This window comes from Tursiops truncatus, chromosome 4, assembly GCF_011762595.2.
Source record: "Tursiops truncatus isolate mTurTru1 chromosome 4, mTurTru1.mat.Y, whole genome shotgun sequence".
NCBI lineage: Eukaryota > Metazoa > Chordata > Mammalia > Artiodactyla > Delphinidae > Tursiops > Tursiops truncatus.
Window position 1 is genome coordinate 78,793,526 of NC_047037.1, and position 27,851 is coordinate 78,821,376.

At 40.8% G+C, this 27,851-nt stretch overlaps 2 protein-coding genes across 2 annotated transcripts in view; one reads left to right on the plus strand and one right to left on the minus strand.

Moving 5' to 3' along the window:
- TMEM39A (transmembrane protein 39A) overlaps positions 1–14,554 on the plus strand; it is a 30,473-nt gene extending 15,919 nt beyond the window's left edge. Inside the window, exons 5-9 of the mRNA XM_004320464.4 lie at positions 1,961–2,115; positions 8,064–8,412; positions 9,189–9,376; positions 11,363–11,483; positions 14,076–14,554. Coding sequence (XP_004320512.2) covers positions 1,961–2,115; positions 8,064–8,412; positions 9,189–9,376; positions 11,363–11,483; positions 14,076–14,309 — 1,047 coding nt within the window. The 3' untranslated portion in view covers positions 14,310–14,554. The remainder of the gene's footprint in view (positions 1–1,960; positions 2,116–8,063; positions 8,413–9,188; positions 9,377–11,362; positions 11,484–14,075) is intronic.
- Positions 14,555–20,629: 6,075 nt separating this feature from the next.
- ARHGAP31 (Rho GTPase activating protein 31) overlaps positions 20,630–27,851 on the minus strand; it is a 112,756-nt gene continuing 105,534 nt past the window's right edge. Inside the window, exon 12 of the mRNA XM_033855813.2 lies at positions 20,630–27,644. Within this exon, the coding sequence (XP_033711704.1) occupies positions 25,206–27,644 (2,439 nt within the window). The 3' untranslated portion in view covers positions 20,630–25,205. The remainder of the gene's footprint in view (positions 27,645–27,851) is intronic.

Genomic DNA, 27,851 nt, shown 5'->3' on the forward strand with positions numbered 1-27,851 from the left:
TGAAATGTCCAAGTATAATTTGAATGCAATTATAAATTAATTTCTTTACTCTTACATGAATTGTGCTAGTTCTTTTTAAAAGGTTTTCTTACAGTATATTTAAAATTCAAGTGTGATATACTAATTCAACTGTTAGAAATCTCATTTGTCCAATAGGAACTTAGTTCTAGCTTCTGAGTTCTCCAGTACAATCTTTCTAATTTTGATAGTTGCAGTAAAAATAGGATGGATTTTAGGTAACTATTGTTAAGAAGAGTTGTATGTATGTAAATAAAGAGTTGCATCTAAAACATTGTTTCATGTAACATTCATTTGAAATTATTTATATACCATTTGTGGAGTTGCTAGCAAGAGACATTTGTTTGAGTTTACTAAAACTTAGAATTTTAAAATGACAGCATCCACACTTGCATAGGACTAATCTTGACCCTCCTTAGGTTAGGATCTCCTGTTATTTACTCTCCAATAGCAACATACTCTTTTCCTCGTCACACTCATCCCAGTGTCACCAGGGCAGCCGAGCTTGAATGTATTCATCATTTTTGCCTTATTCCAAACCCCAAGCTCTTGTGCTACCTATATGTGACAGATACTACACAAGGTCCTGGGGATACAGTGGCAACCAAGACAAATAAGACCTCTTTTTGAGGTCCTTATGATGTCTTTATGAGGCTGCCCAACCAAGAAAGACAAATATTAAACTTAAATTTATTACTAATCCTAAACATTTGAGAATGGAGGCAATGGAGTAATTCCAGTGGCTTAGATGCCTTCCCTTGACTTTGGCACATGAGGTACATTGGCATGAGGTATGTATCAGGGGAGTGATATGCAACTCTGTCCTGCTGGGCTGAGAACAGCTTGAGCCTACTCTACAGTTCAAGGCCCAGGCCGTAGTATTAATTCAACTGCTTCTTTGCATTTATAAGTAACTACACAAATAGTATATATTGTGTATATATTATATATGCTATGTATAATGTTGGGTAAACTAAGAAATGGATATACAGGAGGGACCTGAAAAACTCCTTCTCCTTTCCCATGTGCTGTTGACTCCAGAAAATTGTTTTTCTGAGTTCTGACACTGCTATTTTAGAGATTATAAGAATCTGTCATTTTCCCCTGCATTTCACTCATTCCTTCCTAGTTCAGTTTGAAAGAAAATGACATTGCAGAGCTTCATGTTTAGACAAGTATGTTTTCTTACTATATTTAATCAGTTTTAAAGATCTGGGATTAAAGAAGAATATTTGAACAGCTGTGATGTAAAGAACTAGAAGTAATGATCATGCATTATTTTCATATTTGCAAAAATCAAAAAAGAAACATTTATATAGGGATTTGTCAAAGAAGATCTGATTATTTTTTGAAGTTTCAGTAATTTATTAAACATTAATTCAGCAAACAGATTGGGGGGAGGATTCAAGGAAAAATAGAAACACTGTTGCTGCTGCTTAGGCCATGGCAGTCTAGTCCAGAGTCAGATAAATTAGTGGCTCACTATCTTTATGTATATAAAAATCACTCATTGGTTTGTTAAAATACAGGTTCCTTGACTTGTGATTTTTGTTCCCTATATCTGGTGGTGAAAGTCAGTAGGAATTTGCATGTTCAGTAAGCAGCCCCAGTAATTCTGATGAGTGTGGTTCATGGAACATACTTTGAGAAGCCCCAGTGTAAATAAATTAGACAATATCATAAGAACTTAAAGGAGGGCTTTGTGAGGGACTATGGGAATTCAAGGAGGAAACAGCTAACTGTCTCTGGAGAGATCGAATCTTCAAGAATGAGGAAGATAAGGTGGGATGGGCAGTTCTTCTTCTTCGTTCCTTCCTTTTTTTTCTTTTTTTTTTTCCCACAGTTTACCTTCCACTAAATCTACTAAGTCCTTACTTGAGTCACATTGCTTTTGAATAAAGTCACTTATAAGCTTTTCTTTTTGGTGCTTCCAAACTTACAGGCCACTAAGGCGGGTGCAGCATCAATGATTCACTACATGGTGCTCATATCAGCTCGCTTGGTGCTACTTACTTTGTGTGGATGGGTACTTTGTTGGACCTTGGTCAATCTCTTCCGAAGCCATTCAGTCCTCAATCTCCTTTTCCTTGGCTACCCGTGAGTACTCCAGTTTTACTATTTTATTATTAAGTCTTAAGAAATTATTTGGGTCATGCAAATGATAGTATAAAAGGGAGGGAAATGAAATTCTTCAGTATAAAGCAGGAGTCCAGAAAATTGGAAAAATCAGTGGTTAGAGTGACCATATAACTTATTTTCTAAACTGGGATACAGCTGGGACAATAGACATAAACTAAGATTATCCCCAAGAGGTATGGCTCTCCTACCAATGAAGAATATTTTCATTAGCTCTGTCCACCAAATAAAATTCATATACAATAAAATTCACAAATCTTGTGTACATATGCTGAGTTTTGATAAATGCATATATCTGTGTAACTCAAAACCTTATCCCAGTATGGAACATCACCATTACTCCAGAAGTTCTTTCATGTCCCTTTCCAGTCAAACCCAATCCCCCTGTCTCCCAGAGGCAACAGTGTTTTTTTGTTTTATTTTGTTTTTTTTTGCCGTACACGGGCCTCTCACCGCTGTGGCCTCTCCCGTTGCGGAGCACAGGCTCCGGACGCGCAGGCCCAGCGGCCATGGCTCACGGGCCCAGCCGCTTCGCGGCACGTGGGATCCTCCCGGACCGGGGCACGGACCCGCATCCCCTGCATTGGCAGGCGGACTCTCAACCACTGCACCACCAGGGAAGCCCGCAACAGTGTTTTGATTTTTTTTTCCACCATAGTTTAGTTTGCCAATTCTAGAATTTCATATAAATGGAATTGTACAGTATGTACACTTTTAAGCTGTCTTTGACTCAGCATGTTGTTTTTGAGATTTGTCTGTGTGATTGCATGTATCAGTAATATTTCATTGTATGTATATACCACAGTTTGTTTATTCTCCTATTGTTGGACACCTGGGTTGTTTCCAGTTTTTGACTACTATTAAAAAGAAACTGTTATGTACATTCTTAATACAAGTCTTTTTTTGCAAAGATACCTTTTCATTCTCTTGGGAGAAATATGTAGGAGTGGCACTGCTAGGCCACAAGGTAGGAGTATGTTTAGTCTTGTAAGAATCTACCAGACTTTTTCCCAAAGAAGTGATACCATTTTATTCTTTCAGCAATTCTATAAGAGTCTGGTTGCTACACATTTTTGCCAGCATTTGATGTTTTCCATTTTAAAAATTTTAGCCGTTCTGATGGTTGTGTAGTGGTATATTATTGTACATATTAGCTTATTAAACTATTTTGCATAGTTTTAACTTGTTTACATTTGGCTAAAACCTTCTTTGTTAGATGTTAACAGATAGCTATCATTTATTAAGCTCTTATTAAGTGTTAAGTGTCGGGGCTAGGTGGTGCTTATAAACATCACCTCATGAAATCATCACAATGACCCAGGAGGTAGTATATTTAGTCTGCTATAACAGATCCAAAATGCTTGTGGCTTTAAAAAGTTAGAAGCTCATTCCTGTCTCCTGTATAGTGTGTATTTAAGTTATCTCGGATAGTTGTGATAGCTCCATGGTGTCAGAACTCAAGCTTCTGCTATCTTTTTGCTCCACCCTGCCTAGCATGATAGATTGTAAGGGAGGCTGGAAAATTAAGTCTTTAGCAGGGCAGCTGTAGCTCAACTAAAAATTCTGTTGCTATGATCCCCATACTGGGCATTAGTCACCTCACTGTGGTCAGGGTAGGTAGACCTTTGTGCTCTCCTGTCCCCTGGAGTGAAGCATTAATAGGCTGAGCACTTAGGTGTTGTCCTTCTCTTCCATCAACTGGCTAAGACAGGACCTAACCACCTTTGACCATGGAGATCCAGGCTGGGTTCTGCTGGTGGCTCACAGAGGTTTGCACCTTCTTTGGTGGCATTGTCTCATGTCATGCTCGGGATGGATTTTTCTATCTCCAGATAGAAAAATCTTTTTTTCTCCACCTTTTTTTCTTACCCTTTTTGGAAACTATCTGTCTCAGTTTGCTCTGCTCTATGCCATAATAAAGACTATTATTTAAGCCCACTTTCATCTTGGTTTTTGTTCACTGTTGGACTGATGTTGAAAGCCATGTTGAACTGTCCGGATGAAGAGGAACAGGTTTTGTGAGTGTTGCAAACTTTGTATACCTCAGTGGGAATAGTATCATGGCAGAGAATAGTGTTCACTCCAGTTGTGGTCTAATTTGCATTGTTGTCCAAGGCCTCTCAGGGTAGACTGCAGGGCTCTGTGGGACTGATGTTGAGTCCTGGATGTCAGAATTTTTGATGGGTTCAGAGGTTACCCTGAGATGAGGACAGTTGTGAGAACCACCAGTGATTTTGGAGCTGCATGAGAGTGGAAGTCGTGTAGTCCAGGCATGTGATTTTTAGGACCCAGGCAGAGTTCCTGGATAACTCAAGTGGAAACACCTTTCATTGCTCACCAGTCTTCATTGCTACTACAACAGAATCCCTCCCATGTACAAGGAGAGGTGATGGAGTTAACCTGTGGTTGGCAGAGTTCTACTGAAAAGGAGATTCAGATTTTTATGTGAAACCAATTTCTGTTAAAACTTAATTGAGCTGTATAGTTGGTATGCATTGAAATGAACATACCTAAAATGTACAGCTTGGTAGGTTTTAATACTTGTAAAGCCACGGATCCATCATCATAATAACAGCATACAACATCAATATCTACCTTCTGACATGTCTCCCAGGACTCCCAGGCAACTACAGTTGATTTACTTTTTTTCCCACTCAATTAGTGTTTTCTAGACTGTTAATATCATTGGCATCTTAATGTTTACTTTTGTATTTGTCTTGTTCTTTCATGATGCATAATTATTTTGAGAATCATCTAAGTTGCAGGTATGAGTAGTTCATTTTCTTCCTGAAAAATAGCAGAAGGGGTTTTGTGGTTTGTTTCCAGTTTGGCCACCACAGATTAACTATGAACATGTGCATAAAAGTCTTCATATGAATATATGGTTTCATATTCTAAAATGAATAACTGTACCCTTATGCATTCCTGTCAACAGTATGGAAGCATTCCAGTTCCCCTGTAGTCCTCACCAGTATTTGATTGGTATGGTCAGAAGTTAAAATATTGGCTGTTTTAAAGTGTGTAGAGGTATCTCACTATAGTCTGATTGCATTTCCCTAATGATTCATAATGTTGAACATTTTTATTGTGTTCATTTGCCAGGTGTATGTCTTTGATAAAATGCCTGTTCTTTTATTTATAACTGAGAAGACAAAAGAATAGTGTTGGAACTTCACTTTTCTTGACTTTGCTGGGTGGAATAAATGTTTCTGCTATTCACACACACACAAAAATTCTGTTGCTATGGAAGAAACAGAACAGTAGCTATTGGCAGACAATTAGCAATCTTTGCCATACTTAAAGACAGATTAAGTGGTTAAAAAATTTTCCCATGGTTAGACAGTTAATGAGAAAGACTCAGGTCTTTTTGATTCAGAGCCCTTGTCTTAACCATTACTCTAAATTCAGTAGTTCTCAAAATGTGGTTCCCAGAACAGCAGCATCAGCATCACCTGGAAATTTGTTAGAAATAGAAATTCTCAGAATCTACCCCAAACTGAAGCAGAAACTCTAGAAAGTATGGCACAGGATTTGTCTTTTAACAAGCCTGCTAGATGATTCTGATGCTAGCTCAAGTTTGAGAATCATTGCTCTATACTGTTTATGGTGCTGCAGTGTAAGCATGAATTTATATGGGTAGTGACAGTATAAAATAAAGGCATACTCAGAGATTGTGTGGCCAAGATGGCAGGAAGTCTTTCTATTGGTTGTACTCTGTTAGGTTCTAATTAAATTCCTTAAACGATTACTTAAGGCACTCATCAACTCAATTCATACAGAGTGAATTTTCTTTGTTATAAACATTATTTTTCATGATTCAGATTTCTTATAAGGTGTATATTTTACATCAATTGTTTCTGTATTTCTAGATTAATATTTCAGCTGTTTGAGTTGGAAACAAATGATTTAGTTATTCTATTTATCAACAATAGCTGGTTGAATCATTTAGAAGGTTAACCCTATCTAACTTGAAAGGCTTATTATGGATCTATCGAGGAATATTTTGGCCAGACTGAAGAGGATTACCATCATCAAATGGCTAGCAAACATTTTCGTTTTTTTAGATATGTAAATAAGCTTTACTCTTGGAGGCTCTCCACATCCCTATAAAACAATGAAATAATCATGTAATTTATACAAGTTTTATGTCTAAATATTTACTAACCCTTTTTAAAATTCATGAATCATTTTCTTTACCTTACAAAGCTCTCCATGCTCTAAGCCTTTGATGTTACCCTGTATCAGTTATCTATTGACATATGATGCTGTAATGAACATCCACAGAGCCATGGTAGCATACCACACTATGTATTTACTGTGTATGTGTTGGGATCAGCTGGAAGTCAGGAGACTCTCCTGATCGTAGCTGGGTTCAGTCACATATGTGGGATTGACCAGCTGTCAGTTTAGGCAACTAGGACAGCTAAGCTCTGCTCCATGAGTCTCTCATGCTCTGGCAGGCTAGCTTGGACATGGTCATGTGAAATTGACAGAGTGGCAAGCTCATTTCAAGCTTATGATCCTAGCATGATACTTTTGCATTTACCCACTCCCATCCTACTACTCCAGGGCACATTCACAGTGGATCCCAGAGCTGCTGCTAACCATCTTCTTAACTCAGCAAGAAGCTCATCCTTTCTCCCTCTATAGAGAACTATGAACAAGTGACGTTTGTTAATTTTTTTAAAATAAAATTTATAACTAAATGTCTTTTTATTTGCTATTTTTAATATCTAAATTTATGTCAGTGAAATGATCATTTTATTTATTGGGTTGGCCAAAAAGTTCATTCTGGTTTTTCGCAAGATGGCACGGAAAAATGCGAACGAACTTTCTGGCCAACCCAATATAATACCTATACATACCTACGTTACAATGTGGAAGTTACTTAATGAGGACTTGGGAAAGTGTTTAAAAGTTTTTTAAGGAACCAAAGTTGGAGCAACTATAAGAAATTATGAAAAGTCTCACAAATTTTCAGTCCTTTAGCCAAGTAATTTTACTTGTAAAAATTTATTTATTGTACTTTTAGAATTGTTTTCATTAATCCGTCAAGTGTTTATTTAGTGCCTAGTATGTTTCAGCCACTATTCTAAGCGTCAAGGATATAGCAGTGAACTAATAAGCAGACTAAAATCTCTGGTTCTTGGAGCTTACATTGTAGTGAGGGGAGGATAGACCAAAGGGAAAAAACCCAAAATAAAAAACATGTAAAATATATGGAGTGGTAAGATCAGTGGAGAAAAATAACCAGGCAAGAGGAACTAGGAGTGCCTGTAGAAGTATGGTGGGTGATGTGGTGAGGGAGCCCCCTCACTAAGAAGAGGAAACTTGAAGGGCAAGCCATTCAAAAAATACCAGGTGTACACAAAAATCTGTGTGGGAAGTTACTTATCCCAATGGTATTTATAGTAGTGGAAAGTAAGAAACAGCCTGAGTTCTAACAAGAGAGAAATAGGTAAGTTATGGTATAGCTACATGAGAATACTATAGTACCTTTTAGAATTGTTGCTGAAAAATATTTAATGCCATAAGAAAAAGCTCAATATATACATGCTACATAACCACACACCCAAAGTTAAAACAGCAGTATACAAAACAGTTTATACTGTATGAGGCTAAACATATAAAAGAAAAAGTATAAAGTCTGTGCACCCAACTGTAAAAATGATTATTTCCGGGTAGTTTCTATTGTCGTGATTTTTTGTAGTTTCCTATTCTACAGTGAATATATATTGCCTTTGTGGGAAGAAATTAAAGAGCTTCCCAGATAATGAATTTACTGTCAGCAAAGTCCCTATTATATTACGTTCACTCTGATGAATCATGACTATTTTACTAACACAGTTATATGATCTGATCTTAGGTGGCTTCTGTGGTCTCATTTTCATACTCCCTTTTGTCTACAGGTTTGGTGTTTATGTTCCTCTCTGCTGTTTCCACCAAGATAGTAGAGCTCATCTTCTTCTTACAGACTATAACTACATGGTTCAGCACCAGGCGGTAGAGGAGAGTGCCTCGACTGTGGGTGGCTTGGCCAAGTCCAAAGACTTTCTCTCCTTACTGCTGGAGTCTCTAAAAGAACAGTTTAATAATGCCACACCCATCCCCAGCCACAGCTGCCCCCTGTCTCCAGACCTCATTCGCAATGAAGTAGAATGTCTGAAAGCAGATTTCAACCACAGAATCAAGGAAGTTCTCTTCAACTCTCTCTTCAGTGCCTACTATGTTGCATTTCTCCCCCTGTGTTTTGTGAAGGTAAGTGGTTACTTGCTTTTATGTGCTTCCTGGATTTGTGTGTGAATGACATAAACTGGGTAGTTCTTATTTAATCCCCCTTTTCTCTGTCTCCCCTTTGGCAGCCTGGATGGTGGAGTTCGGCTGCATCTGGAGTGCACTAATACCTGGTTGGTGGATAGATATTTCCATATCTGTGATGCACCCGTGGTGGTCCCCTCTTTTTTTCTTTTCTTTTCTTTCTTCTTTTTTTTTAAGATTTTTTTTTTTTCCACCCAGTTTCTGGGGAGGATAAACTTGTACTTAGAATCCGTATGTGGTAGCTTAAGAGGACTGAGGTTTCAGTAAAATTCAGCCTACCATGGTTGATCTTATCATGGTTATCACGAGTTTCCTTGAATTTAATCTAACCTTTAAACTTTACTTTAGTAGAAAAGAAAAATGGTCTGGATGTCACTTGGGCCCAAAATCTTTTGGGTCATTTCAGTGCCCTTCCTTCACCCATTGAGAAGCATATCTGCAGCTGGAGTGGTCATTCACAGAGAGCATTCACTTCTAGAAAGGAAGCACTTAAAGTATAATCGCCTCTCCCTCCCAACCCTAACTCATACAGCCAGAAAGTCAGGTTGAAGGATTTTGGAGGACTCTGCTCTTGAACTTTCTGCACAGACAGGAGGACAACAAATGCATGGGTGACTCAGAGTGGCATTTGTCTGCAGGGTGTATGTACACGCACCATCCCTGCCTTCTTGCTCACCAGTACATGGATCATTTCTCTCTCTTCTGATCTCTTCCAGAGTACCCAGTACTATGACATGCGCTGGTCATGTGAGCACCTCATTATGGTGTGGATCAATGCTTTTGTCATGCTCACCACACAACTGCTGCCATCCAAATACTGTGATTTGCTACATAAATCAGCTGCTCACCTGGGCAAGTGGCAGAAGCTTGAACATGGGTCCTACAGCAATGCTCCACAGCACATGTAAGTAGGTTAGAGGATAAAACCATTTAACACCTTTTTACATGCTGCTGATCATGTTTATTTGCTCTGTATGTCACTCTTGTTCTTGGCTTTGAACACTTAATTTTTAGTTTTTGTCTACGTGGGTGCTTATCATCCCTCTAAACTGAACGCAGGGGATATTAACTCATTTCCACCACCATCCCCAGTCCCTCCTTAAATGCCTCCTACCTTTCAACTACCCAGTCACTCTAGAATGTGTAATTTATTTCCCAAGCTATAATCTTGGAGTTTTCTTTTCAGTCCTAACCCTTTGCCCAAATTCAAAGAGTCATGACATATTTTTAATTTTCTTTAGAAGACTGTGAGATTCATCTTCTCATCTTCATTGCCACAGCTGAATAGCTGCTAGATAATTGTCTTACACTTAGGCAGCTGGAATTTGCTTCTCTCATCTTTTCTTTCTAATAAATGTAAATTTGTACTAGTGATTTTCCTAGCCCGCATTTTATTTGTTTATTTATTTTTGCTTTTTGGGTTTTTTGTTTGTTTTGTTGTTGTTGTTTTAGCCTGCATCTTTAATTGTGTTTTTCTTTTCTTCCTAAACTCACTAATGAATGTTGCCCTGCTTTTCCTAAATTTGAATGAAAACTGTCCCTAAGTGAGTTCTTTCTGAGTATTCCTCTCATTGTGTCCCCCTATTAGTCATTTCTCTGCATGATCCCTGTGGTCCAGAATGACTGACTTTAGAACCCTTTTATTCACTTGCTTCTGAGCCTTTCATCATGCCTCTCTCTCAGACCTGGACCATCTTCATCTTCCTTTTATAATTTGAACATTTCACAAATTTCATCACCTAGAAATTCTTTCCTAATTAAGGGGGACAGATTGAGGTGACATTCCCTTCCCCCTCCCCCTCAGAGTGCTCCCTTCAATTATTTGCCTTGATGTCTGATACAGATTAGCACAGGCCTTCAAGCCCAGGAACTGAAAGAGATTGGGCCAGGCTGAAAAGAAACCCGACTGTGGGCAAAGGACAAATTTCAATAAAAATTGAAAATACAATCCACAGTACTAGTACTGTACATCTTCAGGCTCCTGATGGCACATGGCCATGAGGTGTATCATCATTTTAATGCTGGTAAGTGTGAGCAAGGCCGACGGAACATTTTCTGAACTGGGAAAGCTTCAGGGTGCTAGAATTTTTTTTTTCTTTACCATATTTAAAATGCTGTCCCAGTTCTTACCCTAGGAAACTAACCTTTCCAAAATCAGGAAGAGATGAATTAACTTAGATTTTTTAAAAAGCTTAACCTGAAGATCCCCATCCCCACCCCAACTCCATTACGTTGGTGCTGGAAAGAATGAAGCTTCTTCCATAACTTCTTTTTCCTAGAGAAACCTCTATAAAAAAAAACCAAGAAAGTGGTAAAAAGAAAAGTCTGTGTGTGGGTACCTTGTGTGTCTCTGTGTTCTTCTGTATAGCTTCTCACATATATGAAGCATTTGAAGTGTGTGGTAAATGAATAGATTTTCTGTAGCTTTTTGGGATGTAATTCTGTAGTAAATGTCATGTTAGTTTGATAATGTGTGAATTTCTCCACTACTCTTACTACCATCCACTCTCTCTTCTTGTTTGTTCCCTCTAGCATTTCCACCAATAGACTCTGCTCACTTGGGATTGAGGTGACAGTCCACCTGCTTACACTGGATTTTCTGGCTCATAGATGCCTTCCTTACACATTTATTTCTGCTTGTTCTCCTAAGCCTCTTAAGTCCTTTGACACTGAGTTAACTTTGCAGTTTCTCTCTACTATATAGCAATGAAGTTATAATAAATCCTTTTTGACTGCTTCCAGTTTGACCATGGAATTACTGTATTTTCAGAATTCAGGCAGATGAAGCCTTGAATACTTAATCCTTTCCATAGAAGTATAGCTGGCCTTGCCAGACACTGTCTTATCTGTAATTGCCAATAGGCTAACATTGCATTTCTTTCTCCCTTAGTTGGTCAGAAAATACAATATGGCCTCAAGGGGTGCTGGTGCGACACAGCAGGTGCTTATATAGAGCCATGGGGCCTTACAACGTGGCAGTGCCTTCAGACGTATCCCATGCCCGCTTTTATGCAAGTACAGCTTATTTCTTTTCAAACATAAGCTTAGGAGTAAGTGTTAGGAGGTTATTCTGTGTGTAAGCATCTAGCACAGTGTGTAGCACATACTAGGAAATTAAGGCAGGGTAATTATTTTACTACTATAATGGCCTCTGTCCTTTGGAAATATCTTCTGAAAGGCAGATTGAAGGTGAAAATACCTATTTCTCAATTTTAATAGCTTGACTGATTTCTCTAGTTACATTGGAATTTGTTGAGTCTAGTATTACTTGAAACAAGTACACAATTATTTAAGACTTCCATTTTTCATCTTACAACTTTTATTTGTAGTAGTTTGGTTTAGTGGTGTCCTTATTATAATATATCTGTGTATCCTTAAGCAATATTTAATATAGTAATAATGTGATGGTTTTATTTTTTGGTATTTGTCATATGTATCATCTCCTTAAAATACTTTGACTTCCCCTTTGAAACTCAGGCAAATGCCATGATCTGTGGCCTTTTACCTTCTCTTGGATTAAAAGGAAAAAAGGCTTAAAAGTTTAAAAGGAAAAAGCAATAGACACCCACTAAATCCAGCTTCTGTTCCATTTGAATTTACACCTTGGGTTATGTTCTATTTGATTTTTCACTTTTCCAGAAATTCTGGCTCTAGGAGGCAAAAGTATTTACTTATAAGAGAAAGGCCAGCTGATTGATGGGAGAGGGGAAAAGAAGGTACATGCAGGGAACTGTTTTTAGTAAAAATGTACATAGTGCAGTGCATTGCCTTTGAATGGAGACCATATTCTGAAAAAGAATTGGAGATTTTATTTATTTTTTAGATGCTTGAATCCCTTTCTCCCTCCCATCACTCCCTCCATCCCTCCCAGTTCCTTATGAGGGTACTTGGATTTCCTGGTTCTGTGGGCGTTTGCTACTAAGGGCCTTTTAATTAAATACTGGAAACTTGCATCAGGGCAGGATGCTTATAAATAATATGGTAGGGGAGGGTGGGGCAAGGTGAAAGGCCTTTGAATGAGGGAAATACCGTAATCTCCTAGACTCCTGTGGGATTGCCTTAAGATGGAGGAGTGGACTTAGGTTACAACTACATAAGCATTTGGTTTCTACACAGAATATTTAATTAAGCCAGCTGAGTTCCACAGGCCATTAAGGACATCTGTTGGCTCTTGCAGTCCCCTGGAAACCTACAGTAACCAGATAGTTTATTAAAATTTTCTGCTTGAAATATAAGTATTTTCCTTGCTAGTGTTGGACAGCCGAAGAATCAGGTGGAATCCATAGAAGAAAGATTAAAGGAATTAACTTGTTACTGATTTTGTGTGACCAAAGTAAATCGGTGCTTCTCAAAGTGGTGGTTGGGTCACTTAGAGTCAGAATCTCTGAAGGATCCTAGGAATTTGCAGCATTTGCATATTTGGAAATGATTCTTAGGCACACTGTTTAAGAACACTCACTTAAAATGTGCCTATTACCTGTAGCTCTGGCTGTCCTCACATTTTTACTCATTCGGTTTATAGCTTACCTGCACATTTAATTATAATTGTTATATTTGCCACAGAATCTGAAATTGCCTAATTTTTTTTAGAATGTTAATTCTGAGCCAATTTTATACATGATATTACTGGAGATCATGTAATAAAACCCAGGTTAAACATGTTCTTCCTCCTGCAGAAGGATCCTGAGAACCAGCTACCTTTCAGAGCTGTCATGATGATTTGGTTTTATTCTCAGATTCGAGTCCTGAGGTCTAAATTATTCTTTTAGATCTGATATACTACCATTATCACAGTTTGCATTCTTTGACCTCTATCTTCCTATTCATAATACATTTTTATTAGTCAACCAGGATTTAGCCTCTTAGACTGAAGAATTTGGTGGGAATGAAAACAGGTCTGTTTTTAGCCAAACTCTAATTCTGACTAATTTTTCCTTCCTTCCTCATTGTTCTGTCTTTGTTCACCCTACTTATCAATACCCAGAAAAACTGAACAAAATAGAACAGACAGCATGGTGGGTAACAGTTTAAGAAAAAAATTAAGAAATTACTGTATTGATATTTCAACTTATATTACCACTGCTCCCTGCAGACTTGTCTAGTGTAGGTGTTTATGTCTTAGACCAGCCCACAAACTAACAATGATTTTTGTATTTTTAAGCAGTTACATTTTAAGTGGTTTATGAGTTACCTACATATAATATCCTCAGTTTTTGTCTCTTGACTTGAGAGTCTAAAATATTTCCCATTTGGTCCTTTATCCAGCCCCTGTCTTAGATAAATAAATATACTTTTGGTTATCTGAAATAAAATATATACCTAAGATAAAATCTAGGAAAAATTTTTGAGGCAGAGTTCTTTTGGATATAATCCCTTTTCATGTCTCGGGGTGTTGAAATAAAATGTATTTCATTATTACTTGAGCAAAAAAGAAAGCGTTTGGGTCTCTATAGCAAGAAATAGCCTGATTGATACTCAATAAGCAGATCTGCTTGTTAGTGCACATAGGAGCCTGTAAATATGAAATGATTTTAGAAGAAAAATGTGAGAATAACTGCAGTCTTTTCTATGAAATAACATTTTGCTTTTTAACTTCCTTACAGTTCCTGTTTCATCGTCCATTAAGGCTGTTAAATCTGCTTATCCTTATTGAGGGCAGTGTTGTCTTCTACCAGCTCTATTCCTTGCTGCGGTCGGAGAAGTGGAACCATACACTTTCCATGGCTCTCATCCTCTTCTGCAACTACTATGTTTTATTTAAGCTCCTCCGGGACAGAATAGTATTAGGCAGGGCATACTCCTATCCACTCAATAATTATGAACTCAAGGCAAACTAAGCTGCCTCTCAACAGTGAGGGAGAACTCAGATAAAAATATTTTCATACGTTCTATTTTTTTCTTGCGATTTTTATAAATATTTAAGATATTTTATATTTTGTATACTATTATGTTTTGAAAGGTGGGGAGGGCAAGGGACATTAAATGTATCCATAAACAAGATGATGTGATCTTTCATGTGTTAGTATATCTGAATAATATACAGAGGAGAGGTGTGCCTCTCCAGTAAAGAGATTGATTTGTTTATATGGCTCTGGAATAACTTATTCACTTATGAACACATCTCATATATCACTTGACACAGTACCTTTTGTGTGTCTACTTTCCTTCTAGTCTTTCTCATTATCTTTAGTCCTTAGCTGGTCTTATTGCTACAGAAAGAGAGAGATCAGTGGAGTTGCCTGACAGCACTCATTGTCTTTTTTTTCTGATTGGCAGATAGTATTGGAATGCATGGGGCAAAAGTGGGTTTTCGTCCTGGTGGGGTTCTCTTTGCTGCCTACTGGGAGGAAGCATTTCTAAGGTAGGAACTCAGCGTTCTATCTGCCATATGACATTTAAATATACTTTTGTGTAAGCTCTTACCCTGAAACAGGATATTGTTCTCATTTTCCCTGTTCTTTCACTTCTTTTGCTTGTAAAGATTTTCCTTTTATTGTTAGCTGTTTTGAAAGAATACTTTTTAGGACAGAATAGAGTGCCCAAACTTATGAAGGAGCTGGTGTGTGACTAGATCAGTGGGAGAAGATGAGCACATATCCCCTGGGCTGGGGTCTGAGCAGGTTGAAGACACCAAGTTACTGGAGGAATGGATGCAGTCTAGCAGCAACTCTGCTACAGAGGCATGTTTAGAGTTACCAGCAGAAGTGAAATATGAGAATTTACTCTTTTGTCCTCAGGTAGTTTGATCTGTGTGTGTTTTGAATTTCATACTCCAGAACCTTTATGTCTGTGAGCATTAACCCCTTTCAGTCCATTTTCTTGAGAGGTGATATACTTAGTCAGTTGATGTCACTGGTCATCTGAATTTCTGAGGCCCTGTCTTGAGAGCCTGAAATATATTCTCATGTGTTTTCTATGCTCACTTTGGCTTTTTTACACTGAAACACAATATGGCTTATGAAGTAAAAAAAAAAAAAAAAAAAAATCACGTAATTCATAAACTGGCTCTGAAAACAGTTCTTGCAGAAGAGTTCCCAACAGGTTTTCAGCAAAGGCAGCATTGTGAGGAGTAGGTGTGTGTACAGCTACCCAGGGTGACTACTATGTGTAACCATTGTTTCCTTAAATATTTTGATGGATACACTTTTTTTCTTTTAAGTTACATAATTTGATAGTCAATATGAGTGTATTCAGTCATTCAACAAATACTTGTTGGCCACCAGGCACTATTTTATGCACTGGGGATATAGCAGTGAGTAAGAAAAGCAAAGGCCCTACCTCAAGAGCTTACCATGTGGGGGGCGGGGGGTGCAAAATATGCTGTAAACAAACATATAATTTAATGTCTCCTGGTAGTAGCAATAGGTGTGGTAAAGCGAAAATTAAAAACAGATCAAGGAAATAGAAAGTGCTAGGAATGGCATTGCTAGAAGGCATCTTTTTTTTTAAATAAATTTATTTATTTATTTATTTATTTTTGGCTGCGCTGGGTCTTCGTTGCTGCGCCTGGGTTTTCTCTAGTTGCGGTGAGTGGGGGCTACTCTTCGCTGCGGTGCGCGGGCTTCTCATTGCAGTGGCTTCTCTTGTTGCGGAGCACGGGCTCTAGGCATGCGGGCTTCAGTAGTTGTGGCTCGCGGGCTCTAGAGCGCAAGCTCAGCAGTGTGGTGCATGGGCTTAATTGCTCCACGGCATGTGGGATCTTCCTGGACCAGGGCTCGAACCCGTATCCCCTGCATTGGCAGGCGGATTCTTAACCACTGTGCCACCAGGGAAGTCCCTAGAAGGCATCTTCGAGGAGATGATTTCTGAGCAAAGATCAGATGAAGCAAGACTGAGGAGAATTCCATGTTACAGTAACAGCAAAGTGAGTGCCCTCAGGTGGGAATAATTTTGGTACATTGGAAAAATAACAAGATAACCAGTGTGTTGGTTGTTTTTGTAAAGTGGTTCAGCCTAAATATGGTAGTTCTTGAGTGGGGGAAGGTGGGAAAGCTGCCATCTCAATATTCTTTCCTTAGGGTCTTGAAGATATGCTTCTTTTGACTAATATTTTGGTGAGATTACTTGACAGCTAAGAGCAAAATGGGTGGCCTGGGCATAAAGATGTCTCATCACGATGGCCCCAGATTGGTTCTGTCATTGAAAAGTAGCCCAGATAACTGGGCTAATAATAGACTAGTCTATTATTAGAGATAATTGACTAGTCTTTACACGCAGGCTCAGCGGCCATGGCTCACAGGCCCAGCCGCTCCGCGGCATGTGGGATCTTCCCGGACCGGGGCACGAACCCGCGTCCCCTGCATCAGCAGGCGGACTCTCAACCACTGCGCCACCAGGGAAGCCCAATAGACTAGTTTTGAAAGCTGACATGATTCCCCCTTCTGGTTTGACCTGTCTTGGCCATATTCTAAAGAAGTAGCACAGGAGGACCAGATGCCAACCTGGCCAAACAAATGAGTGAATATAATAAATAAAAATTAATTTTGACTAAAGGAATTGCAAAATGCCCCCCTTCTCCTTCCATATATGACAGCATCAGGGAGATAAAACCCTTCAGTTCATCATGCTTCTACTCATTTTAGCTGACATTTGTAGATGCCACATTCAGATGGGGGAGAGAAGAATTACTAGTTACCTGTGTATCCTATTACTTAGGGATCATGTGATATAAAGGACACCATCTTTGTTTAGTGATAGGGGGAGATGCATGCCCATTAAAGAATGGCCTTTTTTTTTGTAATTATTAAATATTGGGAAATGGTATGTGGAAAAAATGGTATAGCAAAAGATCAGTTAGGTGAACTTGGGATACTGGAAAAGGAAAGAAGTTGCTTGACCAGTTGTCTGGGTGGCTTAAGGTGAGTAAATGTGTCAGAGTAGAGGAGGGTAGTTCACAGGCATTATTAGCATGATGGAAACGTTCCTCAATATCCTGTTTACTCTGATTCCATGTTTTATTCCCTAAGCTGCTTTCCCTCCCCTCCCTATCAATTACCTCCACATCACCCCTCTCATTTCTATTTACTGAGCAATTACTATGTGCTAGATACTGCTGAGTGCCAGAGATACTCATGTTCAGAGTGCATTTACTAGAAGGCAAAAAAGTAAATAATTGTAACACAAATGTGCTCAGTCAAGGAAGTATATGCAAGAGACAGAATTAATGCAGGAAAATGATCAACTTTGCTGGAGCTGCAGTGTCAGGGAATGCCTCACTGCATCAGTAACACACATGATGCATTTTGAAGCAGCACTAGTTTACCACAGAGATGAGAGAGGGAGGGAGGGCTCATGCAGTGGGAACAGAAGAGGCAAAAACTCGCATAGACTTGCACTAAGTTTTTAACTAATAGTTCAATAATGCTAAAGAGCTAGGCAAGGAATAGATTACAGAGGGACTCGAGTTCCACATTAAGTGGTTTGGATTTTTATTATCTTGTAGGTCACAGATTGTCAAAGGAGTGATCCTTGGGCACTGCATCAGATCTACTAAGTCAGAATCTTGAGGGTGAAGCCCAGTAATACATACTTTTCACAAGTACTTCAGGTAATTCTTAAGTGGACAGAAGGCTGGGGACTTTTGTAGACAGAAGCTATCTAATGAGAGATTTTAAGCCGAGGACTTAACGATGACCCAAAGAGTTTTCAGGTCAAGGGTTCTGGAAGTGTAATTTTTGGACCAGCAGCATTGGCATCACCTAACTGGGAACTTGTTAGAAATGGGAATTTTCAAGCCCTAACCCAAACCTAACAGTCGGAAACTCTGGATGAATACCTAGGTCTGTTTGAACACACACTCCAGGGGATTTTGATGAGAACCACTATCCTGTATTAGATAACTTTGGCAGCAATATGTAGGATAGGTTTGGAGAATGGGAGGATGTGAGACTTAAAGCAGGGAGACCAATTAGTCAACTATTTAAAAAGTCCATATAAGAGAAAATGGGAAAAGTTGGGGTGGGGTCTCACCACTGTGTGATAGAAAAAGCCACGGACATGAATAAAATAATGTAGGGAAAGTATGTACAGTGAAAAAGGAAGGACAGAATTCTGATGAATAACAACATTTAAGGGCAGAGGAAGAGGAAGCTTTCAAATGAGCAACACTAAGGAAATGGAAGTCCAAGAGATGAGGTGAATTAGAGTTTCAAGAAAGGAATGATTACAGTGTCAAATATAAAAGGTAAGTCAGGAGACTAAGAACTGACTGTTGGATTTGATTGTGAGACCACTGGTAACTTTAGTAAGAGAAGTTTAATGAAGCAGTGAGGGTGGAGCTCGGGTGGCAGTTGGTTCAGAGTAGTGAATTGGGAAGAAGGAGCCGTTTGGAAGAGGAATAGCGCTTCTCCTGAGTTAGAAAGGAGTTTAGGGACACACGTATGAATAAGGGAAGTGGCAATGTATCTGATAGCATAAACTTGTTAAGTAAGAAGTAATTATGTTTTCAAAGGAGTGGTCCATCTGGGAGGGGGAATAGCCTTTATGAGTTTTGGGAATGAGGTCACTGCTGAGGTGGTAAACCATAAATTTACAAAGGCTTTCTTCATGGTTTTACGATTTTCTGTAGTCTAACTCAATAGACACAGTAAAAGGGTAGTAAGATGGGTGGTAAGAGTCCTGGTCCTGGTTTGGAGGTTTGCCAAGCAGGTATAGCTGAAGGACGTAGCCAAGGGAGTTATGAGAATAGCTGAGATGATGCACCTTGGGGTCTGGAAAGGCTGGGGAAGAAGAATGAAGTCTGGTGGGAGTACTGGCCATCAGAAAGAGCAGGGCTGGGTTGGGCATTAGTGATCTTGAGCAAGTAGAAGGAATAAAGGAGCAAAGATAGGAGTTCTGAGAAGAATATGGGAGTTCAGGATCATAGAGTTCTGGGTTATGAAACAGCCTGATGTGTACCCCTGGAAGCAGATGGTCAAAATTCAGTAGAGGCAAAAGCCGTAAGCAATTGTGGCAAGGGTGTAGGATGAGTTTTCCTCAGGAACGTTGAAGTCATCCAGGATGACGATGGGACAGGATGTAGAGAGTCTGGTGCCGAAAACTGGGAAATCTGGCACACGGACTACATCATGGCCACAAAGAACAGAAAAGGTAAAATCGCTGGATGCCATAAATTTCAGTAATGAGATTTTTGCATGAGATGGGAAGAAACGGTGCAGAAGCAGGAGCGGGAAACTGGATAAAATTTCTGGGCTTTTTGTAGTCTGTGTAATGTGGGAAAAATGGGCAGGGAAAGAAGCGTCCTCAGGTGAGTGTCAACTTTTACTGAACCCTAAGAAGTGGAGGCAACGTTCAGTGAAGAGATTCAAGGAGAGAAGCACTCTAGAGGAACTGGAGGAAAGATTAGGAGTGAGAGGAACTGTGTGTTGCCAGTTTGGCAGGGGGGAAGAGTGGTAGGCTTACTCAGAGAAACAGAGAAGTGTGGGGATCTGGGAGTATATAGGATAAAAGGCATTTATGGCAGCAATGAAGGAACAAGAGCAGGCCTGAGTGGTGTAAAGTTCTAAATAGAATATTGCCGAAATGCTAGAATTTTAATACTCTTGGCCACAATATTTTTCACTGCAAATATCACCAAGTTGTGAGCCTAGGCTGTATGATTGTTGTTTTAAGGGCCTGTCATTTCAGCTCATTGAGTGCCTCTCTCCCCTCCCCCAGCCCCCTTCTGTGATAATATATGCCACGATAGCAAACTTTTGTTTTTCCCTCAGAGCACCATTAACAAAAATCACTGAAAAAAATAGTCCTCCCTGACTAATTCAAGAAATAGAAAAATTGAGTTCACATCTTTGCAGGTAGACCCACATAACTCCTTAAGCTGTGGAGTTTTGAGAAGTAATAGCTTTTTTTTCTTCTCATTTTTCATGACAACATCCATTGATTTATACTGGGTATATTGGGTGACATGTATGATTGCAACAGTAAGAGAGTGAAGTTGCAAATATTTGACAATTATTAAGATGTAAAATAACAAAGCAAGAAAATTTTACTGACGCAAATGATCAGGACTTGTGCTGTGAGGAGACCAAACCTTGAAGTAATAAAAAATGACATCAAACAGAACAAAGTAGACCAATGAGCCTGAATGCATAAAGTCCACTTTTCCTATTATTGATTTTGCTGATCCCATGTCCTCTAGTTCATAGTGCCGTCATGAGCATTATGTTTTATATCATTTATTAGAGTACATTTTTAAAGGATAACAATCTTTTAATTACACTTAAATGTCTCTAAGGATAGGTTTAATATTTATGCTTTAATCAATAGAAAAACATTTTGATTATATCTTTGGAAACATATTTGTCAAGCTCAACAAACAGCTGAAATCATGTGGCTTTCTAATAGACTCCTTTGAGAAAGTGCTTTACCTTACAGAATTATAAGCCAGGAAGTACTATGGCATTAAGTTAATGCAAAGCATTGTGATTCATCCAGTAAAACACATGGCTCTGAATTTCATAGGTTTCGTATATGTAACTACATCCTCCTTCATCCTCATAGAAGTGATCCCTGCATTGCTCATGAACTTCAACGCTACTAAATGTGTGCCAGTTGATCAGTGGTGGCCCCAATTTTATCCTATATGGACTTACCCTGATCTTAAGCAATCACCCTTCTACCATCTCCCATTCCTCTCCATGCTTGGAAAGGTGCTTGCTCCCTCTTCTGGTCTAACTTTGCTAGGAAAGGTGTTGACAAAGGAGGACACATGCTTTGTCATTCCACATTTTGAACTGACCTTCCTGCTGGAAATGCCTGAAATCATACTCCTGGCAACATTTAACCCCAAGATTCATGTTGTCATCAGATAGGACAGGTCATGGTAGAATGTAGTCCTAATCAATCCTGGTGGGAATTGGACCTACCCTGAATCTCTCCCATTCCAATCCCAGACAAATGAATCTTAGGTTTCCCAGTAGCTCTTCAGGCAGAACACAAGACCTGTGTAGACAATCGACTGACCCACCCAACTTTAGGCAAATGTGATTATCATGTGCTAAACATTAGACATGAAAGTAACAATTTTTCTTGGACCTATGAGTTCATCATCAACAGGAGTTAACCCATTTTGTGATGATGGAAGTGTCTAAACCCCCCTCTCAGGGAGTATGGAACCCTGATGTTACCTGGCTCATTTGCCGAGATCCAACAAGACTTCACAGCCAAACTAATTAAGACCATGCAAAACCTCAGAACTATTTATTCTTAGTTACCACTCGCTAAGTTTTTAAGTGATCAAAGCAAAATTCTCAGCACCTGAATGTCTTCCTGGTACCTTCTACTGGATTTGTAATTGTGTTTAACTTGATTAAAGTCAGTAGGTAACTTGAACACTATTAGCAATCATATTAAAAGATGCTAAGTTGCTACCTGTTTTCCCTTGCTGCTTTCATTTGGTAACTTAATGGTTCTAGATCTTGCTCCTGGTTGCTTATAGGCTGTTTCATTTGCTACCATCCCTCTCCCCTTTTTCATTAGACTCTTGAAGAATTTCAGAGTTCTGAGGTACCCAGTGCAATATTACTAAGCTCTTGATAAATATTGTCTGTTGAGGATGATGATGTTTACATTTTTAATCTCCCCAGAATTCAGAATTTTGCCTTGGCCAATATTTTGAATTTTAGGGCTTAGATTAGGCTAACAGTGTCTTAATGGGGTTTTTGATCAGGACCCTTCATATTCCATTTGAAGCAGAGAATAAAAGCTAAATTCCCTCTACCTGGTACATTTTGGCAAAAAAAAAAAAAAAAAGGTTGGCCTGGGAGGGCCATTTTGCCAATAAATATAGGTTATTATCTTATTAGGCAACCATTAACACTGAAGGAAACATTAGAATATGCATGCATTTCACTTTAAATTCAGGATTTAAAATCAGCCACCCCCATTTTGATGACTCATAGTTTATTTGAAGGTGCCTTTTGAGAATTTGTTTCTGTAGCCCTTTCTAGGGCACCATGTAGATCCTCCTATAAATAGCAGCACCTCTTCTCTCCTTCCCCTAGATGGAAGCAGGCAGTCTGATTTTCATCCAGCCATTCTCAGGGGGTTCATTTTTCAGTCCCAAGTGGATGACCAAATAGGTAATCTCAGGAGATTTGGGGGGAACAATTTCAAGGGGAAAATGTAATGAGTTTTCCTTGTCATGGAATGGAATTTCGTCAGTGCCAGGCTAGCCCCAGCTCACAGGAAGTTTATGATTATGGAGAGGTCCATACTTTAGCAGCAGGACACTGACCAAGAAGGTGAGTCAGCTTCCAAGGCCTTCTGGATTGATTGGCTGGGAAAGCTCAGAGTAGGGAATAGCTCCAGCCAGTTGTCACACACACTGTGTGTGTGTGATGACATGTGGATGATATCCACACACTCACACTTCTGAAGATGATGCTACAAATGAAAGATGTCAGAGTCTAAGGAACATGGCAGTCATTTAATCTACATAGGTGCCTCAAGTTGAACTCCCTTGTTATTATGGAAATGGTGGCTTCTCAGTCTATCCTCAAATAAAAATATATCCTCTAAGTGTTGCAAAAATTTTAAATAATCATAAAATAGTTTAAATATTTCATTACTTGGCTCAGAGTTCTGATGGTGAAGCAAAGTGCAGTTCCCTCCCTCTCTCACATCCTAACTGGAACATGGTCTTTATCAAAGTGTAGACACCACGGTGTACTGATACTGACATAAAGCCCGTCTGCCACATTTTCTGCTAAGGCAGAAATGTACTTTTCAAATCTCCTAAACACGGCTTTCCTCATCTGGCACCACTATATTCCTTCACCTTTCTTGCCTAGGGAAAAAATGCTATCTATACCTTAGGACTTTTCTTACGGGTTTACATCTCCTTGGCTGTTGGTCCAATGTCTGCTCACCCAATGCAAAAACCACTGACCAAAGGCCTATTAACTGCTCCCCTTGCTCACTCAGTGCCCTCTGAGAGCAGAACTCGTCAGCTGGCTTGCCGTTTATCTGTCACAGACACTGGCTTAAAAGGTATAGGACAAGATTTCAAAGTTCTGTAAGGCTTCTCAGGGAAGAAGGGAGAGAGGAATATGTATCTGTTGCAGGACATCAGCTTCCAGTTTCTCACTGGAGGAGGTAACTTCAGTTCAGCCCCTACCCAGCCCATTGCCAGCCTTGGTTGTGAGGTCTGCTCAGAGGTACTGCTAGCTCTTAGAGAAATGTCTGCAGCGATTGAGCTTCTGGACAGAGTTCAGCCAGCCTTGAACCTGAGAAGAGGTGCATAGAGCTAAAAATAGGTCCTATCTTTCTTTGTTTCTCAAACAAGATAGTTGTCTTAGAAGGTTTGAAAGTGTTGATACCATGATGGGTTTTGCATTGAGAAGGGCTCCTGTGAAGCCCTTTTTGGAAGAGCACCAAAAATCTGCCAGCAGGTTATGTTAATTCTCCTTCCTCTCTCCAGCTGAAAAGGAAAGAACCATTTGAAGTTCCAAATAACTGAAATAAAATCAGATTGGTTTATTGCTTCTGCTTGCATATAGACAGGAGAAGAGCAAATTTGAGTGCCTGGGGTGGGTGCTGGATGAAGGGAATTATGGAAGGGGGAGGGGTGTCTCAAATCTGCTCTTGACCAATGGAGGGGGAGGGAGGAAGGAAGGTACCCACTGGCTAAAATGAAATACATTTTCAAGAAGGGCAGCTCTCACCAAGCGGGAGTGATGGCCACCCTGCAAGGGTTCTTCCCACTCCTCCTAGGGCTCCCCGCTTATCCTCTCTGGTACTCTGGTCCCAGCCTAGTGTGGAAGGAGAGTGAAACTGAGCTAGAGGTGTTTTCTGTGAAAGTCCCACCAATTTATTAAACACTTAACGTTTGGAGGGTTCTGCCTATGTGTGAGGCTTTCCTCTTTGATGACAATCTGTTCGTGAACTCTGATACTGGAAGGAGAGCAGATCACTAACTCATACTAAATGAAGATTTAGCACATTTCATTGAGGTAACCCTCAGCTCAGCCCCCACCCTGCCCGACTACTGGATTTATAAATCACAGGGCAGGATCATGGCAGCTGGAGTCCCAAATTAATAAAAGCCAGAGCCGGAAAGTCTTCTTGGATTGTGCCAGTCTCAGAGTTTGCTCTTGAGTATAGATTCTGATTTTCTATGCTGGTATATGGAGCCATCTGGGATAGATCTGCAGGGATTCCAGGGCAAGCAGGGCTATATTCACCCACCTGGATGTCTAAGTGTACGTTAGTTTGCATTTCCAAACCTGCTTCTACTCTGGATAGTACACTTTTACAAAGCTTATCAGAAAACTGGTCTAAAAGAACACATGCTTTAAAGAGCATTAAAAAGCATGAAGTAAATAGGAGGCCTTCAAACCTCAATAGCAACATTTTCCAACACAGGCAAAGGATTTCGCTTTCTTTCAAAAGACATCACATCCAGCTCTCAACAGTACTAGATAATGGCAATGGGGGAGTGATGCAACTTATAAGCCCCAAATATCACTGGAGGCCAGCATTTCATCCTTTTCCCTAACCTGACTTTTCCCTGCCTGCTCAGATAGGCTTATTTAAATGTCATCTCTTGGTCCTTCCCTTGACCTCTCTCCTGGCAAACGGCCTAATTAATAAATGGTCAAAAGGCTGAAGAAAGAGAAGAGGCCAAAATAAGCCCGAACTTGGATAACCTCTGCCTGGAATAAAGGCAAGTTGCCGCTGTAATAACTTCCAGATGAATCATGACATTTTCTCAGACACCAGCAGATGAACTGATGTCATTCTATTTGCCTCCCACTTCTGCCATCCAGAATCACTGATCTCCGCTGGGGCTGGTAAAAACAGCTTGTTGAGGTCTCCAGTCTCTGGCCATTCTTAGGGATGGTCATTTTATTCCTAAGTGTAACCCCTTCTGGTGTGACCCATGTGTTTTCTGCCAACTCCCCACAAAGAAGGCCAGGGGAAATTGTCTGGGTGGGACTTCTGATAGGGGACAGCAGGACCTTGGAATCTGTCACTGTAGATGAGGGGGGCGGGTGGTCCATGATGGGGAAAGGAGGACTGAATAAGATTAGGCTCTGAGGTCTTCCTGGTCTTGACCTGTGGAAAGGCTTAGAACCCCCTGATGGTCGCTCTATTTTTGAAGAAAGAAGGTTGTCCCCAGATGGCTCTGTCTCTGATGTGCGCTTTCTACATTGCACTACTGCATCCTGAGTGGAGAGCAGGTTAACTAACCCTGGTTCTGGAGAAAGGGTGGATCCCTCGCACATGCGAGATGCAGTGGCATCCACTGGCAAGGACTCAATGGCTCCTGTATCTTGCTTTGGTTTCTCTTCCTTTGGGCTTTCCAAGGAGGAGAGAGAAGCATCTTGGGCAAGTTTCTGAGAGGTTCCACCAGTTGAGCCGGGTTCCTCTTGGTTCCTCTCCAGGGGCTGAGCCCCACTCTCCTCTGAGCTCTGAGAGGGCAGGGGCTGTGGGATCTGGGTATACTGAATCTTGGGTGGAATGACTGGGACTGCCCTGGCCTGGCACATTTTGACCATGAAGGAGGTTCTCACAGCTGACACACTCACAGGAGCTGAGTTACGGCGGCCCGTCAGGGCATGAGCAACAATGTCCAGGTCCTGAGAGTCCTGGGAGTAAACCCTCCAGGGGTCTACTTTACAGTGAGATGAGGTCATCCATGTGATCTTTGGGTCTCCTGGCTCAGAGAGCTGCATTCCAGGTGAACCAAATGAGGCCACATTCTCAAACCGGAAGACGTCAGTGATGGGAATGGCAGAGTCCAAGTTGAGAGAAGAAGGCCTATTTTTCCCCTTTAGGGGCCCACATTCAGTGCTCTTCAGCTGTAACTTTGGGGGATGCTCTCCAGGTGAGGTGCTGTCTTGCACACCCGGTGAATTCTCCTTGCTGTTTTCTGGCCCAGGATCACTACCTTGCTCAATTTGAGGGTTGTGTGGCCCCAGGTGTGTCCCCAGTTCCTTTCCCTCTGCTAGACTGACAGGGCTGGATTCTGCTGATTTGGGCTGCAAACCACCTGGTCCCTTCTGGTTGTGAGGAACCTCTGTCCTTTTCAGGCCAGAGAACTCTTGAAAGGACCTCATGGCTTTCTCATCCCATCCAGTAATCTCGCTCCTGGGTGCCAAGGGCTGCAGAGGGTTGGAATTCCTCTCTGCTTCAAGATTAGCACAGCTGCTGGAGGAGGAACCCTCAAGAGTCCACTGGCTCTTAACCGTGGTTTTGCCATCTAGAGAATGGCTCTGGCGAAGGCTGGGCCTGTGGGAAAGCCTCTTCTCCAACCGGTGGCCCTGGGGGCCCTGCATCTGGGCCTCTTGTACATCTTTAAGGGTGGGTGAGTGCAGGGGACTTGTCACCCACTGGGGCTCCTCCCAGGGCTCCACCATCTCCAGACCATGCTGGGCAATGTCTGTCACAGTGTCATCTTCATCACAGTCTGAGGGCTCCTGTACTAAGTGGGCTACATCCTCCTCTCCTTGTGGAGAAATCTCAACCTCCCTGGTTGGGCTTGGAAAGCTAGAGCCTTTGCCCTCAGAAGCAGCATTCTTTGAATTTTGCTTTTCACTTTGTTCTGAAGAGGCCTCCTCTCCCTGACAAAGACTGGGAATCCCAGGGCTGCCTTTGGACTTCAGCTGATCTATATACGGGTTTGTTCTCAAATTCCCAGATGAGTCTTCTCTCTCAGGGGCACCCTTCAATAGCTGGACTGGAGGCGCCTCCTCCAAAGGAGTTGGAGGAGGAGGAGAAACAGGCAGGAGCAGAGGAGACAGATTCCCTGGGCCCCCCACCTCCGCTGCTGCTTGTGGAGGAGACTTCTCAAATGGAACCATTTCCAGAGGAGTCAGGCTGGCAGGGTCTGGGCGCTGGCCCTTTTCAGGCTCGGATCTATGGAGGATGCTGGTTGTCTCCGACTTCTCTCTACTGGCTGCTGCGGAAGTGCCCTGTGTGCTCTGATTGGTTGGATCCTTAGTCCACTCCTCCAGAGGGGCGGAAACTGGAGCTGGGGCAGAGCCACAAGGCAGGCTCCCAGGAGGCTCCGGGGAAGCAAAAGGCCCTGGACTAGACTCAAGAATAGGCTGAGTCGCGCCGGTCTTTAGAGCAGGTGGGGGCAAGGAGGAGAGTTCCTCCTCAGATTCAATAATTTTCAGCTCTTGTTGAATCTCAGGCCAGATCAGGGCGTTGGCCAGATCATCTTCATCCTGAAAAACATCAAGAAACTGATTACTTAGAACCAAAGACTCTCTCGGCGCGGACATCCGCACTGTTTCCCAGGGAGCGTCTAGGGACTGGAGCAGTGCCTGGCGGCGCTAACCTCAGCACACAAAGGATACAGTGTTAGTAATAACTGTGGCTGTTTATTCATGCTTACCGTGTGCCATGACATCATTAACTGTATTTTCTTAATT